Raw genomic sequence first — 19,354 nt, forward strand, 5'->3', positions numbered from 1 at the left:
GTAATTCTGTGATGTCACCAAATTCCAAGAATCCTACTGCTGCCTTGTTTTATCAGCTACTTGAAGTAGAATGACAGACACATTTTAATGGTTGGCCAATTGATTCTTACAAATTTGGTATTGATGACTGTATGTCCTAAACTCATAAGTTATCTAAGACAGATCATAAAACATGACAAAATCAGCATATGGAAATGAGATTTCATATTGAGACGTGGGATTAGGAGTCTGGTAATTCTTAAATATGATGCATTATGTCATTCAGTAAGAAGGAAAGAACGTATGGGGGTCCCTGGATAGCTTATTCGGTTAAGTGTCTGACAGTTGATCTCAGCTCAGACCTTGATCTCAGGGTTCTGAGTTTGAGCCCCACTTTGGGCTGCACACTGGGTCTGAAGCCTACTTAAAATTATTAAACAAATAAATAAGAAAAGACATATGACATTGGAGAAAGACTGAGATGAATTCATTTGTGGGTATAGGAATAAAGGAGAGTGTGTAAAGAGGAAAACATGAGCTATGCTATTCTCTAATTAAAAGCAAATTTTGAAAAAGCAACAAATACCTCTCCAATGGTTAATTTTATATATTAAACATGGCTAGGGCATGGTACTTGTTATCGATCAAACATCCAGTCTAGGTGTTGCTATCAAGGTGTTTTTCAGATGCGAAAGCCGATTAATGTGAGTGGGCCTCATTCAATTAGTTAAAGGCCTTAAAAGATAAGACAGAGATTCCCTAAAGAGGAAGGAATTCTGCCTTCAGACTAAAGATTGCAACATTTACTCCTGCCAGAATTTCCAGCCAGGGTCAGCGCGTTCTGAAAATTTCCATCTTGCCAGCCCCCACAATCACATGAGGCAGTTCCTTAAAATCAATCAATTTCATTTTCATCTCTCTTGCTCTTTATCTTTCATTCTTTTTCTCTAATAATATAAAGAGTAAGGAAATATATGTCTTTATATATATATATGAAGGCTAAATATGTAATGACTATGAAAGAATATTTCCATCACTCACGAACTACCAGCATAGATGATAAATCAGACAGATGACCATCTATCTTTTATTAATATTCACTTAATAGAGCAAGTCAATTGTACTTCTGGTTTTGAAATATAAAAATCATTTGTAAGGAACTAAAATGACTTTTTAGCTATTGTGGATCTAAATACCATACTGTCTTTTCATGTCTTAATAGCTCTTTTTTTCTTTATTGCTGAATCAGAATCTATTGTGTGGATATACTAGTTTGTTTATACATTCAACCAAGGTTACCTTGGTTGCTTCCAAGTTCTGACAATTACAATAAAGCTGTTAAAAATAGTTGTATGCAGAGTTTTCCAGGTCATTTGAGTAAATACCAAGGATCAGCAATGATTGGATTGTATGGTAAGAGTATGTTTTGTTTTTTAAGTACCTTCCAAACCATCTGCTGAAGTGGCTGTACCAGTTGCATTCCTACAAGGAATGAATGAGAGAGAGGCCAAGCCACCATCATCTCTCTCCTGGTCCGCTGCAGTAGCCCCCTACTGGTCTCCTAGTTCTTATCCTTACCCCTTTCTGCAGCCAGAATGCCTCTTAAAGTATGAATCAGACCATGCCAATGCCTAATTCATAAAGTCCTACATACTTGTGTCTCTGCCTTCATCTCTTACCCAGTTTCCCCTCATTCACTTTGTTATAGCAACACTGGCCTCCTTGCTGTGCTCAACCCTGCCAGGTTTGCTACTGCTTTAGGGTCTATGCACTGGCTGTTCGCTTTGCTTAGCGTCTCTTACCATATTTGAGGGGATCATTTTCTCCCTGTATTCAGGTAAAGAGGGCTTCCTTGACCCCCCTACTCAACTAGTATATACCTCTATTCTGTCTTTTTGTCCTACTGTAGACTTCTTACCTACTTAGCACTTGATATCATGTTATATGTATACTGGCTTGTTTCATTTTATGTTTCATCCCCTAAACTGTGAAGACCTTGAGAACAGAGAGCTGGTCTGATTTTGTGCATTATTGTATCATCAGCATCTACAACTGCATGGCACAGAGTAGGAGATGAACATATATCTACTGAATAACTAGAAAACATTCAGAAATATTTACACTAAACTATTATAAGTGACTACCTTTGAGGAGTGGAATGAGGATGGGAATGATAAAGTAAATTTTAGTCTTTACAGTCCTGTATTATTTGATTGATAAGCAGCAGCAGCAGCCTGGGAGTAAATTCACTGCTGTGAATCATCTCCTTCATTGCCTTTAGGTTAATTTGCCCTTGAACAACCACTTAATTTTTGAAGCAAATTATGGAGCACCATACATATTTGGTGTGGAAAAGTCATTAAATATTTTTATGGCATTTTGAATTACAGGCACAGGAAAAAGAAATTTTAAATTTCTATACACTGCATGCCTTTAGCCAAGAAAGTCAGTGCTGTCAAAACATGGATTGCAAATAACTTGTCTGCGAGTGTTCTGCCAGATAGTAAACATTTCTAATTTTAAATTGATAAAGGAGTGATATCTTGCAATACTAGTAGTTGATGATGTTGAACGTCACATGATCACAACTGAACCAATGTTTCTGTTCTCTCTCTCTCTCTCTCTCTCTGTCTCTCTCTCATTCACTGTGGGATTTTGGGTGATCATCAATGCAATGTCACATTTCTGCGAAATCCTCAAAAGGAGGCAAAAGCAAGTGCCATTGGATAGGTTCTCTGTTAAAGCTGCAAGAAAAGAAAAAGATTCCATTGAGCCAGGGGATAGCAGTGATTCCATTAATGATAGTGAAAGTCGTCCTACACAATAACCCTACTCGTCTCCCTCACACCACCTACGAAGATTTTCAGAGGTTAAGTGCAGGTTAATTTGTTTATTTTTCTTTATATTTTCTATTTTCTTTATTATTTTTTATCATATTACAGTACTGTGATCATTTTTTATGAATATTTTTGGCTTGTGGGATGAATCATCTGAGTTTCCATTATTTCTTATGGGGAAATTCGCTTTGATATATAAGTGCTTTGGATTACAAGCATATTTCCAGAGCAAATTATGCTCACAAACCAAGGTTTTACTGTATTTCTGTTAAATACTAACTCTTATATACTCCTTTCTCAAGTATGGCAAGATAGTCCTAATGAAGTTATAGATAAGTTGTAGCAGATTCATTAAAGTAATTATTTCAGTTTGGAGAAAAGAAAGTTGGAAGACATGTGAATAAAACCTAAATACAAACACATTTTTATAAAGCCAACAAACCTAATGGCACATATTTCTCCCTGCTCATCTCCATCTCTCTCTTCTACCTTATTCATTTTCCCTTTCCCTGACACCTGCCTTGCTCATTCTGTCTTCCCAGCTCTGAGAACTACAAGAACTCTTCAGTTTCATTTGATCTTTCTAGATAGGGTGAAAGCAAAAACTATAGTATAATGTGGAATAAGAGTCCTGGGCTTTTGTTGGAGAGTGATCATAAACAGTTTTCTTGAGACATGTGAAAACATATGAATATTTACAAAAGATTCTGTCACATGTAAAACACGCAGGACTACACTTGGCCCTCGTCTCATTTTTGAAAGAAATTCATGCAAGTAGGTTGATAATTGGGATCTCAAATACTATACTTAATTTTACTTTCAAAACCTCCAACAGCTCAATTGCTCTTCATCCTAATGTTAGATGGCAGAGTGAGCATAATTGTCCACATCACAAGTGCTCTTAAATAGTAAACACTTTGTGTTTAAGAATCTTCCATCCTGAAGACATAGTCATTGGCGCATTTCCCTTAAGAATTCTTAAAATGCACTATATAGAAAAGAAATGGTAAAGGTTATATGTGTAATATGTTATCACTGTTGACCTCTGAAAAATGCTTCCTCTGTTTTTTGTTTTGTTTGTTTGTTTGTTTTGTTTTTTTAGTGCTAAGGGGGTCAATAAAGCAGAAAGTGAGGGGTCCCTAAACATGGTTGTAGATGGGGGGCTGTGGAGTTGTGAAAACTGACCTCCTGCTCAATCATTGCTCAACTGATCCTTGGGAGCTATTTATACCCCAAATTTTCTCTTGAAATCAGATGACACAACTCCCAAAGGGCTTATATTTTGAACTAGAAAATTTGCAAGGAAAGGGACTAAAGAAGGAGGTGGCCATGCAAGGAAAGGTCATGAGATTTTGACTTTTACAATTATATCAATGAAAATATTTCTGTCCACAATGGACTCTTGGAATATGGTTATATCAGTGTACCCACACAGTTATTTCCAGGCAATTGGTTCCCACATTTACACTTGTTGAATATTAAGATGCAAGTGCTGAATGCATTAGAAACTGGGTTTGTAAGTCTGAAAACTTCTTTTTCCTGCTTTACTCTTCTTATAAAGGACACACTTCAACAAGCAACTAAGTCATTTAGTTCTGCCCTTAACATTTGCTGGGCCCAGGGCAGGAGCACATTTCTCTCAAATATCATATAATTAAGTATTTTAAAGTTATACATAAATTGAATAAATTTTTAAAATGTGTTCTATCCTCCTACTTTTAATAAGTTTCATAAAAGCCTGGTAAGTTGAGTTTGAATTGAGAATTCTCAACTCCTTGCATGACAAACCTGGGCCACCTGGCTGTGGCTGCCCCTCTGCACCTGTCTAACCTCCTGCTCAGGGTCTTACTATGCAAGCAGGTGGACTTTGCAGGCTCCCAGTGTACTCTCATCCACCTTCCCAGCTTTGAAAGCAGCTGCTTCTTGGCCACTCTATAGGGGTGATGGGATACACATACCAAAAGTGTCCTGGTCCCCTCAGGAGGAAAGACCTACAGAAGAAGCCTGTTAAGACTTAGAAGAAGGCCAGGTGATCTTTGGGCAGAGAATTCTGGGGTCTCAGTGCCCAATATATTGAAGAGGAGCATAGTGGGCAGGCCATAGTCCAAGAACCCAGAAGAGGGAGAAGGGCATGGGATTCAGGTTCTTCTTGGTTTGAAGACCTGTCACCGTATGGAAGGGGTACAACAAAAATGAGCCATCATTGAGCATTCTAAAATGAGGGGTAGTGTCCAGAAAAGCAGTTATACTTGCCTTGGACTACGGGTGGTATTGAACTCATACATGGTAAATATCTTCCAAGTGAGGCCTCCAAGGATGGCTGAGGGAATTAGGAGAAATTGATCATTCTGCAATATGGGTATTTTGGGGGGAGAGGGGAAAGTGGTTCTCACATAGGCAAATCCATTAGTGTTATTTCTTGGATTAACACATATCTGTGCTATGAGATGACTGTAGCCCCCCTCAAAAAACAAAAACAAAACAAAACAAAACAAAACCCTAAGAGTAATATGAAAGTTTTGCTCAGATTTCAGAGTTATCTGAGGATAGGGATGATAACTCTGTTAACTTTGTTACTTACTATGAATCGGAGGAGGAGCCAAGCTTTATCTAATTAATTCTCACAATATGACCATGAGGAAAATACAATTATTATTGGTATCCCACTTTTACTAATGGATAAATTGAGTCACAGACACCTTAAGTTATTTACTCAAAGTCACAACCAGGAATGGCTGTACCACTTTTTGAGCTCAAGTCTGTCTGATTTCAGAGTGAGTTTTTAACTACTCAATTATCCTTTCCATCAAATGCAAGTTTTCTTACTAAGTTCCCAGACTACCTTCACATTCAGGCAATAATATGAGTGATTATTATTTACTATCCAATATCTACCTTTAAATTTAGGGCTAAAAATAATTGAACTTAAGAAAAAAAACATAAAGAAATTTGACCCACCAGGGAATTTCTGGTTGGAGAAAGCCTAAACTTATTTTTTAAAACTGGTATGTTGAATCATTCTTGCATAGAGAAATATACCTGCATAGCAGAATTTCAGGGTAATGTGAAGTACAACAAACTAAATGTTGGGATGAAAAAAGGTGATACTTTTAAAATGACATTTGACTTGTCAGTAACCTACTTCTTGAGTGTGAATACACTTGAATTAATTCTTCCAGGCTATCACTTAAGCATATTTATTTATTTATTTATTATTTACTCCTTGTTGTGTTCCAAAAAGGATTTAAAATGGCAGGCTCACAGATTTATTTCAACAGTTTTTGTTCTTATTATTGTCTTTATTGTTGGCAGTTTTCTTTCCTTTTTCTGTATACCTGGTAACTTTCTTCTTTTTGGTTTTATTGGTCTTTTTTTCTTAACTGTGAGAAGATGATAATTATATTTGAATGACTATTAAGATTGAACAGTTGGGTGGACAAGTTAGTTATGCTGACCTTAGCTTAATTCTCAAGAGGCAAATCTTGGCTAAAACAAGGCCAGCTAAGGAGAATATTAAAGTTTGATGCATCTTTATTCAAAGTCTAAGGAAGGCTCTGTGCTTCCTCCATACCCACCCAAGGAAGCAGAGGCCTAGGCAGAGGAGGGAAGGCAGAAGGGGCCAGGGGAATGTTGGAGGAGGAGTCTGAGAAGAAGTCAAGTTGCTTGGACAGTTGGGATTCAGATTATATTTTTGGAGTCAGTTGGGACATGGAAATGGAGGGAATGGGTGAAGCAGAAAACTGCCCTAGGCCTGGCTGATGACTCTTGGCTTTCCACCAGAAAGTCTTCTTGGCTCAAAAATATCTTTGAAAACATTCCATTAGGCACAAAGCTTCACATTCCATTAACCACAATTTTTTTTTTTTATTAATAAGCATCCTCTGTGGTTAGGAGAACTGCCTCTAGAGTCAAACTCCTGGCTTCATCACCTGTTAATTGTGTGGTCTTAGAAAACATGCTTTATCCTGAGTCTCAGTTTTGTTGTCAATAAAAGAGAAATTATAATAATTGTATCCCTCATGGTTGGATTGTGAGGATGGAATGGGTAAATACACAGAAGCACTTAGAAAAGTGTCTGTCACAAAGCAAGTCCTCAAAGAACCCTCAATATTTACATACCTTCATGAGTTAGGCTAAGCAGACTTCTATTTCTGACATGAAGAAAAAGGAAGGTGTCTGGTTATGGGGATGGAAGAGTTTGAGACATCATGGGAAGAATTCAGCACTTATTTAACGTCCCTAATCTAAGGATGGGTTTCAAAGGGACTTTGGAGAGCCAAAGAACAACATAAAGAGTCTATGGATTGGGGAGCCTGGATGGCTCACTCGGTTAAGTGTCCAACTTCAGCTCAGGCAGTGATCTTGTGGTTCATGGGTCTGAGCCCCGCATCAGGTTCTGTTCTCACAGCTCAGAGCCTGGAGCCTGCTTGGGATTCTGTGTCTCCCTCTCTCTCTGTCCTTCCCTTGTTTGTGCACTCTCTCTCTCTTTCTCTCTCTCTCTTCTCTCTCTCTCTCTCTCTCTCACACACACACACACACACACACACATGCACACAAATAAACAAACATTAGAAAATTATTTAAAAAGGAATCAAGGGCACCTGAGTGGCTCAGTTGGTTTAGCGTCTGACTCTTGTTTTCAGCTCAGGTCATGATTTCATGGTTCATGGGATCGAACCCACTACGAGTTCAGAGCCTGCTTGGTATTTATTCTCTGTCTTCCTCTCTTTCTGCTCCTCCCCAGCTTGCATGATCTCTATCTCTCTCAAAATAAATAAACTTAAAAAAGAGTCTGTGGATCATAAAGAGGCAGTAGGAGGAATCTCCAAAAATAACTTTTACCTACCTTAAAATTTTACCTAGTAAAATAGGCAAATTCATAGAAATAAAAACTAAACAGAGTTTCCAGGGGCTGAGAGGAGGAGGAAAGTGGGTTTTGTCATTTAATGGGTACAGAATTTGCTTTGGGATGATGAAAAAGTTCTGGAAGTAGAGAGTAGAGATGATAGAACATTGTAAATGTACTTAATTCCACTGAATTGTATACTTTAAAATGGTTAAGATGATAACTTTGATGTTATATGTATATATAAATATATATAAAATATATATATAAATATCTTATCACAATACAGCAATATCTACCTAGTGTTGATCTTCCTGTCTCATTGTCCCAGGAATAGATATGTTACTTCTTCTAATTAGAGAACTGACACATAAGAGAAAGGCATTCCATTCTTCATATAACTGTGTGTCTTTCCAAGGATTACCTAAGAGTGCTAGGTTGGAAGAAAAGGGTGGCCTGTAGGCCAGAGATAAAGGCTAAGGACCTATAGTTCTCCAGATCTAAGAGAGATGACCACACCACAAATCAAAATACAAGACTGTCTCCCCTGTGCCCAAGACTTACTGCTGTGAGGAACTGCTAATGTCCAGTTTAGCACCTCTTGTTTAATGCCCCTACTCTATGGTGGAATTTCCCAGTTGAAGGACATATTTCAGCACAAACTCATCTCATGTACCACTTGGGACAATATTTGGGCTACATTCTTAACCTTACAATTCTAACAATTAAATTTCTAACATTCTTTCACTTTTTTTTTGTAGCCTCATTTTAATTCCTCTAGGACTCTAGTTCTCAAAGGGTGGTTCCTAGACCACCAGAATCAGCAGCACCTGGGAACTTCAAGGCTCTACTCCAGACCTATTAAATTAGAAACTTTGGAGGTAGAGACCAGCACTCTGTTGTTGTTTTTTTTGTTTTTTTTTTTAATTTTTATTTATTTATTTCTGAGAGAGAAAGACAGCATGAGCAGGGGAGGGTCAGAGAGAGAAGGAGACACAGAATCTGAAACAGGCTCCAGGCTCTGAGCTGGCTGTTAGCACAGAGCCCGACATAGGGCTCAAACCCATGAACTGCGAGATCATGACCTGAGCCAAAGCCAGACACTTAACCGACTGAGCCACCCAGGTGCCCCACCAGCACTCTGTTTTAACAAGCCCTCCTAATAACTGTCATGAGCACTGAAGTTTGAGAACTGCTCTCACCCATTTACAGCTTGCCAACTAATGAAATACCTCTGCCAAGGAAACAAGATTTAGTTATGTTCCATAATGTAGATTAAGCAGCACTGTTATTTCCATTTGCCCATTATTTCAGTGACAGAAATAAGGAATGTTGGTGATGTTTGGGGAAGGTACCTTAATTAATAAATATTTTATATTGATGGTACAAATAAGGATTATCTATATGTTACTTAACTGCAAAACAGAAAAGGAGATTTCTCAAATGAGGGGTGGAGCATGGATAATAAGAAGAGCTGTAATATGCTTGGAGGACAGGAGTGTAAGGGAAGACAAAGAATATATTTCCTTCTAGACTTAGGACACTAAAATATGACAAGAATGACAAGAGGGAGTTACCAATAGCCGAACACAAAAGCAAAATTAATGATCATTGTACACAGACTGTCCTTCACAAATATTTGTTGAATAAATAAATAAATGTATTAAAACATAGGCGGAAAATCTCTAGTTTTATTGGTTGTTAAATTTCAGATATTTACAGTGGTTAGAAGAGGGAAGAAGTTCATTTTTTTGTTTATTTTGATGTACATGTTATATATGTTAACATTTTCAGTCAGGCCCTGCTTCATATGTGAAAAACTGATACACAAAATATTTTTATAAATATTTGCTGTTGCCCTGTGGCTCTTTGTCCATATAGTGCGGACTCAAGTTGTATACAAAACACAATTACCTAAAGGGGGAAAACTCCTATTCCTTGAGTTTCAAAATTAAGATGCCACAGAAGGAGGAGAGGCTCAGGCAAAGACAGTGGAAGAGTATATAATGAGTCAGAGCAGGGTTTCCATTCCTATGTATATGCAAAGATGCCTTCAGTTAAACAAGAGGACTCAGAAAGGAAGACAGAAGGGATCTGGAGAAGTGCTGCTGAATCCTGCCTGACCTTCTCCAAACTGCGAAAAACCCTGAGAAGGGTGACAGCACACCCCAAATAATTTCCCAGGATCCTGAAACAGAAGAGAGCTGGATGCCCCACCCACCTCCAGGCCCCATTTCTGAGGGGACCTGGAGGACAGCAAGATCCCAATGCAGAGCTGGTTGGTGTGTGTCTAGGACGGACAGCCTCAATGATGATGGTGACTCAGCCCAGATGGATGGAGATGAGAGAAAAGTGAGGGAGAGTACACAGAGACAAAATACACTTGGGAAGTAGGCTTACTGACAAAATCTGGTAAAGAATTAGGAAATGCACTTGTATTTAATGAGAAGTCTTCAGTATTTGACTTTCCAGTACTTGATTCTTGCCCAAGGGCCATGTATTGTTCTTTAGCTATATCATGGAATCAATATATTAGTGGGCTACCTTGGAAACTGAATCAACCTATTACCTTGTTTTATAGGAAAATGGAGTGTGAATTCTATGTAGCTAACTTAGAAATCACACATTTGTGTTAGGATTTATTATTAGAATAAGATGACTCCCTGGATGATTAAGAGATTAAGAATTTGAGCTTTGAAACATGGCAGACCTATGTGGCTATTAGGATGCTCTCAACAGCAAGTGACATCAAACCTAACCTGAAGTGACTTAATTAATAGGGACATTTATTATTCTCCTTAAGAAGAAAACTAAGGTAGGTTTGAATCCAAGAAGGGCTTAGTTTTAAAGTCAGCAGGTCGATAACATCATCAAGGATTCAGGTTTCCTCCACCTTTCTATGCAGTCAACTTTTAGTGTTAGATTTAGCTTTATGCTTATGGCAATATGGTTGTATCAGTTTTAAGCATCGAACCCAGATACAGCAAAACCCAGAGGCACAGGACTCCTGTTTTATGGAGAGGAAAGCTTGCCCACAGTCCCATCAGTATTCCTTTCATATTCCTTTGATTAGAACTGCATCATACATCCATATATAAACTCACTGGTTAGGGAGCTGGAGGCTAATTACTGGTTTAAATCAATTAAGATTTCACTTCCTGTGACCCTGGGCCTGGAATTGGTCTTCACTGAATCATTTGTCTTTGCAGAGAAGAATAAACAATTGAAAAAAAGAATGAGTTCTGTTGGCAAGGAAGAAGAGAAGAATGAATGTTGAATTTAACTTTGAACTTGTCTCTGACATGTAGTAATTATATGATCCTAAGCAAGTCCATTTACTTTCTTTATGCTTCAAGTTTCTTAATTTTACAGTGGAAATAATATAAATATCTAATTTATAAGCTTTTTTGAAAATTATATATAATCATAAATGCAAATTGATAATATGTTGCCTTGGTATAATTATCAATTATTATTAATATCATTACTAGAAAATAATAATATTTAAAGTTATATTTTTTCAAATCCAGTAAATATTTATTTGTATTTTATTGACCCCAAATTTCACAAACAGTAATATTTTATATAATACATGGAGCTTTTTCTTGTTAGTCATCTCCCAAAAGATCTGGTCAGATTTTTTTTTCCCTTTTCACCAGTGAGGCTGTTTTTGAAAGTTTGTAGAAAGTAACACACCACAGATGGACAGAAAATATGAAAATCACCCAAAATGTACTGCCACTTTTTCTAAGCCTGGTTTTCACACTCCATCCACAGGGTGAGAACAGCCTACAAACACATCACTCCAAACAACCACCCCTCCCTACAACTGACACCATAAAAATGGAGTTCATAAAAATCATAATTTGCTTTTTAGTGATTCACTGAGCTCCAACAGTGTTTTAGCACATACCCTTCAACTTGATATCCAAATAAAAGCAATCTAATATATAAGAGCCCATATCTGTAAATGCTCCCTCACTAAGCAAATGATAAGCAGCTCCCTTATCATTTGCTCTTATGCATGCTCTTATAGGATACTCTGCAATCATGGGTAAAACCATTTGCTCTTATGCATGCTCTTATACTCTGCTCATAGCAGATCTTTATAGGGTACTCTGCAATCATGGATAAAACCACAGAATTCCAGAACAGAAAGCAGCTAGAGACTTCATCTTCAATGTAAGAAAACCAATGACTAGAGAAAGAAGAAACAAAAACACTTGCCCAGAGGCTTATCCTTAGTAGGAGCAAAATCTGGATAGGAGTTGTTCTAAATCCCACACAGATCTTGATCCAGGTTCCCTACGTGTGGCTCTAACATAAACATTTTAATTTTCACTTCAGAGAGGACAAAGCTGTCGTTGTTTTAGCAAAGTATTTTCCCCCATTCTGAATTCTTTGGCATGAGATTTATTTTTTTAATATAATTTATTGTCAAGTTGGCTAACATACAGTGTATCCAGTGTGCCCTTGGTTTTGGGGGTAGATTCCCGTGATTCATCACTTACATACAACACCTAGGCTTATCCCAAAAAGTGCTCTCCTCAATGCCCATCATCCATTTTCCCTTCTCCTTAACCCTCTCCGATGAACCCTTAGTTTGTTGTCTGTATTTAAGAGTTTCTTATGGTTTGCCTCCCTCTCTGTTTATAACTATTTTTCCCCTTCCCTTCCCCCATGGTCTTCTCCTAAGTTTCTCAAGTTCCACAGATGAATGTAAACATATGATATCTGTCTTTCTCTGACTGACTTATTTTACTTAGCACAATACCCTCCAGTTCCATCCACATTGCTGCAAATGGCAAAGTTTCATTCTTTCTCATTATTTTGGCATGAGGTTTATATAAAATTGATCTTCTTCCTGCCTCATGAGACGTTTGACCACTGTACTTGTATATCCAACTCCCCTGGATATATTGTTTGAGGAATACATGTATTACCTGACTAGAATCAATGAAACATAAAGGTTATGTTTGTCAGAGCCTCTGGGAAGGAAACCCTTTGTCATTCCTGCTGGATTTGAAGGTTTGAGGATATAAAGCTTGAGAATACTATCCACTCAAAGGATCAGAAGGAGACTATCGGAAAGCAAGCAAAACACAGAGGTGGGTCCCCAGACGTCGTTTAATCTGGAGTCACCTATGCTTATAGTTAGCACTAGCCATCAATGTATGGGCAGTGAGAGTTTCTTGAAGGTGATTTGATTGGGCTTCCTGTCACTTATAACTGAAATATTCATGGTAAGTGTTCATTAGTCCTGTTCTTCTTTCTCCCTTCTTGCCTGTGCTAACTCTGAATGTCCATGGAATACACATAAGTAAGTGCCATCATGATGTGCACGTTGTAGTGATTAACCACGACGAGTTTGCTCTCCATTGTCACATTGAACCCATAGTTTTATACTCTATGGCCTATATTTTGGCTATAATTATTGTAGCACTCTTACCCATGCTGAACAACCGAGTTTAAAATAAATACTAATTAACCTTTCTGATTTTGCAATGCTACTTATGTTTTGCTTATTTGAAGAGCCTTGGTTGTGTACTAGTTAGTTAGCTCATCTTTATCTGTATTTTCCACTTATGCTTTTCCACTTCCTAAGGATAACTTCTCTACATAATCTTTCCATAACTATTATTTCTCTTTAACCCAAATCTCTTTTTTACTCTTCATTTCCAGGCTAATGGAAGCCTTCCATTCTATAAAAAAATATGAAACAAACAAACAAGTGTCCCCACTAATAAATTTTTTTTATTTCTACTTTTTCTACACTGGCAAATTCTTGAAAAATAATCTCATTTTTTTCTTGAGCTGTTCCATAGTAATTCTTCACACTACTATAATCTGGGTGGCTTTTCTCTTTACTGAAACTCCACTCAGAGTCACCAGGAATCTCCGAACTGCATCCAGTGGTTCTCCCTGCGGCATCTGATTTACCTTCTTTAGTAACCCAGCTCTCCATTGGCTTTTGGTGCTTCATATCTTCAGATACACCTCCTGCTTCTATATATGCTACTCTGATGTCTCCTCTCTAGTAACTTTCAATGTCTGTCTTTTCCATATCTGTCCTTGACTACCTTCCTGTTTGACATTTCATACTGTCCCCTGACTTCACTTACTAGGGTTACATGATGACCTATATTGAGATGGAACTCCAAGAGTTTTTGAAAGCATTTGGAAGTGAGAAAAATGCACATTTGAAAAGTCAAAAATAATGTGTTGTTTTTCTACAGAGGCTTTATTTTATCTTCAGAGGCAGATTGCTCTTTTGTATTATGAAAAATCTTTTGAATAGGTCCTTTAGTTATAGAAAAATAAGGCAACAGCTCTACTCCAGCATAGAGAAGATTGAGACAACATAATGGCAAGAGGATAACCATCTCTCAACAGTAATGTACACAGTTGTCCTCATTGGGAGCAGAGCTATAGCACTGCAGATTCAGTGTCTTTTAGAAAAAGTGTCATTTTTTCCTAAATATGGATTTATACTGCATAGTCTTTGAACATAATTGTTTATCCTTGAGATGAATTCACAGGTTGACATAATTTTGATAGCCCTTTCCTTTCTTTTGGCCTTGGAACTTGAGGTCCTGAACTCAGGATAGGAAAACATGTTGAAAGGCACTTCGATAGGGGATAAGTTGGCTTCTGGAAGGTGGGCTTGGACATTAGAGGATTCAGAGAAATCCCTGGTAGGGGTCCTCTAGGGAAGGGGTTGAATTGTGGATTCTGAAGGCATCCATCAGGAAGGTCTTATAGCAGTTACAGCTGACTCTAGCATCAGTTTAGGAAACTGGAAGAAGGTATTAAGCTCATGCTTAGGAGTGATACACACCTATGAATTTCTGGATTTGAGGGGAAAATGGGTGACCTGCAGAGGAACAGTTCGACATTCTGAAGACAGACCTGGCTGCAGAGGAAACTAAGACCCAGGGAAGATGGGTAAACAAAAAAAAAGTAAACACTCACTGGCCATTCTCAAAAACTGTAGGATGGGAATCATGTTGAAATAGCAAAGGAGTTCCAATTATTGAAATCAAAATAAAGTATAACAGAATCTGAGACCTCTGTGCTATAATCCCCAAATCCTCATCTCTGATACTATATTTCTGAACTTTAGTGCTATATATCTAGCATTTTCCAGACATTAAAAAATAGTCCTTTTGTTAGAAGTCATGTATTTAAGAATGAGCATGGGGAGCTTTGCCAAAGAACAAAATTCATAAACTTAAAGGAATACCACAAGTCTAATCATATCCAGTTTGGAATCTTAACTCTGTACAATTCTTACCCCATGTTACTCCCTCTGATTTTGCCTTAGTGCTGCTACTTAGTGTTTTCTCCTATAATCTGTCTGTGTGCTTTGTTTTCTCTCTCTAACATGCAACCTCCCTGTTTCTTGTTTGCAGTATCTGTCCTTGTGCTTAGTTAGATCTTCATGACTCTTGACAGTTCTAGCCACCAACTATTTGCACAGTTGTACTTCTGATTCTGCTGACCAGTGTGTCTGGTATTCATTTCAGGTACTCAGTAACTATTTGTTTCATGAGTGAATGTTCCTTGGTAAATCTCTGAACTCTATGATTTCAAGGGACTTGGGCTCCAAGTTGCCCCAGACTTCACTTGATTTCTACCAGAATAACTTCAGGGAATGTTGATTAACATCAGTGCATTCTAGCTCAAGTTAATCTCTCACAAAGTTAAGAACCCTTAGACTTAATAAGACACAAAACTCAACTGAAAACGTTTTTATCAGGAGGTGTAGCCTATTAAGATTCCTTTCCATCAGTTTAGACTTTACTTTCATTTCCATATAACTACAGCCCACCTGTCTTCATTTTCTGTTTCAGGATCAAAACCTATTTTTAAGAAATCATTCTATGTATTCACTAGGAAGTATGAGTTATATATCTTAATATATGTATCCTAAAGGTATCTGCATTTTTATTAGTACAATAAAAATAGTGGTTATTAATTAACTTTTACTCTATCAGGTATTGTGCTGCATTTAATCCTCAGATGAACCCTATGAGGTCAGCATTGTCATTATTCTTATTTTGCAAATGATGAAGTAGGAAATAGAGAAGTTCAACTGCTGTTCAGTGGTATCAGTAAACATAATATCCATCTCTGAAAGTATACCGCCCAGATAGCCACCTGCCTCTCCTTATGAACAGCAATTCGTGAGGCCAAGGATGCTATTTTGCCTGGCAATATCCAAATCCAAATAAGGGCAATCAGACAGTTTTTTTTCCCTCTTTCTCTTTCAAGGCCACATGTTTCTGGATTACAACTGTGCAGCTCTGAAAGACAATAGCCTCTAGGGAAATATCTGAAAACAGGACTCGTAAAATTTTGGCATTTACATTTGAAAATGTCTTGTTAAAAAACCAACAAACACTTGTATTCATTAGGAAATTATTCTATAATCCTTCAAAGAAGGTCAGAATTCAAGTTCTGTTAGAAACTCTTTCTATTTTTCTCACTTAAATCACCCTTCAAGAGAGAGTTTTTGTTTTAATTTGTTTTCTTAACTGAAACCCTGAAGTTACTAAGGCTTCGCAGGAAAGGTGTGTGTGTGTGTGTGTGTGTGTGTGTGTACATGGATTTTAAACTGATTCAGAATTTGTTTTGTCCTGCTTTATTAGGTGTTGATCTTTTTGTGCAATCCAGCCCAAATTTCAAAAACATGCCTCTCTGGAATACTCAACCATTTTTTCTAGAAAGAGAATTTTCCACTAAAAAATGTCTCAGAAGTCAGCAGGTTTTTAATTTAAAGTTTAAAAGCAAATAAATGTTTCTTCAACCCTCTGCCTTCTAAATCATTATGTTTTACTAATATTCCAAAGGCAAACACAACTTTAATAATCATATACACATCTCAACAGAAACATTTGCAGTTTACTGCTGTGTCTTAGTAAGTCCACTGGAAATCAAATCATATCAAGCACTGCTGCTCTAGAATTTCTTGAGCTGATATTTTGATCATAAAGTCACAGCCTTAGAAGATACATAAGAGATACTCTTAGGTTTAACAAGGGACGTGATGGTAAATGTTAAACCACAGGCTCTGCCAAAACAACAAATCCTGACTTATTGCATTTCCCAGTTTCTATGGTGCTAAGAAATACTCCCACTGTAGCCAATTTCAAGCTACCAATGTGGCATCACTGAAGGCAGAGTCGGAAGTGATGCAAACACCATCCACACCACTGGTTCTGACAACCCTGACAGCACATGAGCTTTCATAAAAATTTCCAGTAAGTCTCCGAAGTCGCCAAAGTCAGATGTTACTGAAAGGAAGCAGATGAGAATTGTGCTTAACAGTCAAGCCCTAAAGGTGGGTGCCCAAGCCCCTAAATCTACTAAATTACTTTCTGTGTTCCCTCTGGTAAGCTGTGTATCTTTTCTGTCAATGCATTTCCTGTTATGCATGAAGTAGGTAAAATGGTAATTATAAAGTTTCTATCCCATGAGATTGCTGATGTAATTAAATTAAATAGTGCATTAAAATGCTTCAAAAATTTCTGGGCACAGAGCAAGCTACAATAATAGGCTTTTAGTAATAAATGTTAGGTGTTGTTTTTCCAGGATCTACCATTCCAACTGTCAGAATGTTTTACACATTGTCGTCTTAATTTTTAAGAGGTCATTAAAAACCATCCTGCTCAACAGTAATAGCCTGCGAGGAGCCAGTTATAGAAAGAACACAAAGAGCACGAGCAGAAGTCATACCTTAGTTTCTGTGCCTAGCTTTGCCAAAGCAGAAGTCTGTGACCCTTGGAAAACCTGTTCACTTCTAAGAGCTTTGGTTCTCTCATTGGTGAAATGCAGAAAGTATATTAGTTGATTTTTAATCATGTGAATTTTTACCTGTGAAACAACAGTGGTGTGTGTGTGTGTGTGTGTGTGTGTGTGGTGTTTAAGTCCACTATACTCAGATAAAAGAAACTTCAATTTTACCTCCAGCTTAACAGTTCCCCCCTCCCCCACGCTCACACCTGACTCGTGCATGGACACCTGTGGAAGGGAAGGGGCATGATGGATGCTCACTCTCCATGTTCCATCACCAGCACTACTCACTCTGCAGTTTCTCACCATTCAACAATGTGGTGGGAGTGGTAGAAAAATACAGGAGTCAAAGGGCATTGCAAGACTGGTGTATTTGTTGTCATCTATGTGATGAATGCCCAAATGCTGGTTATTTTTTTCTTCTGGGTTGTGTATCCTTCACAGAACTTGCTATACCACGAGGGTACCTTGACCATTATGTGTTCTCTGATATTTGAGCTGAATCTTTCATCTCCCTGGTTCATTCAACAATCACCTCATGCAACCTCTTTTTCGCCTTCTGAAGGCAGTTGTCTTTCAATACTGGTCAGTCCATCTAAAAGACCCCTACTTCATCTGCCTCATGACTGGAAAACTCAGTGCCTTTTCTATGTTACACTCTGGAGCGAGCTTATTCTCTCCCTCCACAGTGTCCCTTTTACCTGTGAATTCAAGGTAGTCCAAATTAGCCTGCCACCTTTACCTCTGTTGAGATGAGAATCAGTACCCTCTAAACTCCAAGAGATAGTGCAGAAATATGTTACAAACTGTCATATCAAACTCTACTATGTTTTCTATTAGCAGTAGGATCCTCAGGACCCTCTCTTCAGGTTCTGAGGTAAGTACTCCCTTAGAGAAAAAGGGGAAAATGCACACTTCTCTCTTACGGCCAGGGTTTCTTAACTATTGACACATGGGGGTTGTGCAATTTTTTGTCATGGGCTATTTTCCCTTGCATTGTGGGATTTATAGCAGCATCTCTAGTCTCTACCCATCACTAAACAGTAGCACACTCTCATCAAACAAACCAAAAATGTCTCCAAACGTTGCCAAATGACCACTGGAAGGCAAATTTCCTGGTCAAGAGCTGCAGCACTAGGCCAACAACCTTCTTCAAATAAATCCCCATTTCTTAATCTCCTTACCACTCTGCTAAGCATGAGGCTAGGTGATGAGGTTTAGGTGGTGATCAAGTACATATTTGGGACTGTCTATTAACAAGCCCTGCAGAATGTTTGATAGGTACATCTTATGAGAATGTGATCCCCATTTTCTCAGAAGGAACTCTGAGATCTTGAAATAATAGGAAAACCCATACATCAGTAAAAATGGGTATAAGCCTACATCTACCTCTGACATTTGCAAATCTGTGCCTAAGGGCAATGAGTATATAGAGAGAGGAGACTCTAATTTGTTCATTTTATAACTTAATTATTTGACTATTTTTTGATATTTAAGTATTTGGATTAAAATGTGTATTTTTTAAAAAGAATCATAGTCCAATTAAGTAGCTACATGAAGAAAAATTCTTTAAATTTTAATAAGATTTTGATTTTGGCTTCTTGACTAAGATATGCTAAGTTCATGTTTGAGGTAAATGAAGACCAAGAAAGAGGAAAAAGGGAGAGAGGCAAAGAAGACAAAATGGAAAGGAGGCTAAAACTTACCTTGTTTCATCAATATAAACAGCTTCCAACACAGATGCTGCATATTCAATATTCTTCTTTAAGTCTACGACATTAACATCACCTTTTTCCAGCTGCTTCACTAAGCATCTTAGTCTGTTGAAAAAAAGTAGTCAAAAAAGAGAGAAATAAAAGGAGACTTATTATAATAATATGGAAAATAATGTTACATA

The 19,354-nt window shown here is 37.7% G+C and overlaps 1 protein-coding gene across 3 annotated transcripts in view; it reads right to left on the reverse strand.

The window, feature by feature from the left end:
• The window catches only part of PDE1A (phosphodiesterase 1A), a 322,853-nt gene that overhangs the window by 79,833 nt on the left and 223,666 nt on the right, over window positions 1-19,354 (reverse strand). For all 3 annotated transcript variants that reach the window (XM_039239650.1, XM_039239653.1, XM_039239651.1), the window contains one exon: window positions 19,164-19,277. In XM_039239650.1, the coding sequence (XP_039095581.1) occupies window positions 19,164-19,277 (114 nt within the window). The remainder of the gene's footprint in view (window positions 1-19,163; window positions 19,278-19,354) is intronic.

The sequence above is a fragment of the Hyaena hyaena genome, unplaced genomic scaffold (genome assembly GCF_003009895.1).
Source record: "Hyaena hyaena isolate Hyena2069 unplaced genomic scaffold, ASM300989v1 scaffold_159, whole genome shotgun sequence".
Classification (NCBI taxonomy): Eukaryota; Metazoa; Chordata; class Mammalia; order Carnivora; family Hyaenidae; genus Hyaena; species Hyaena hyaena.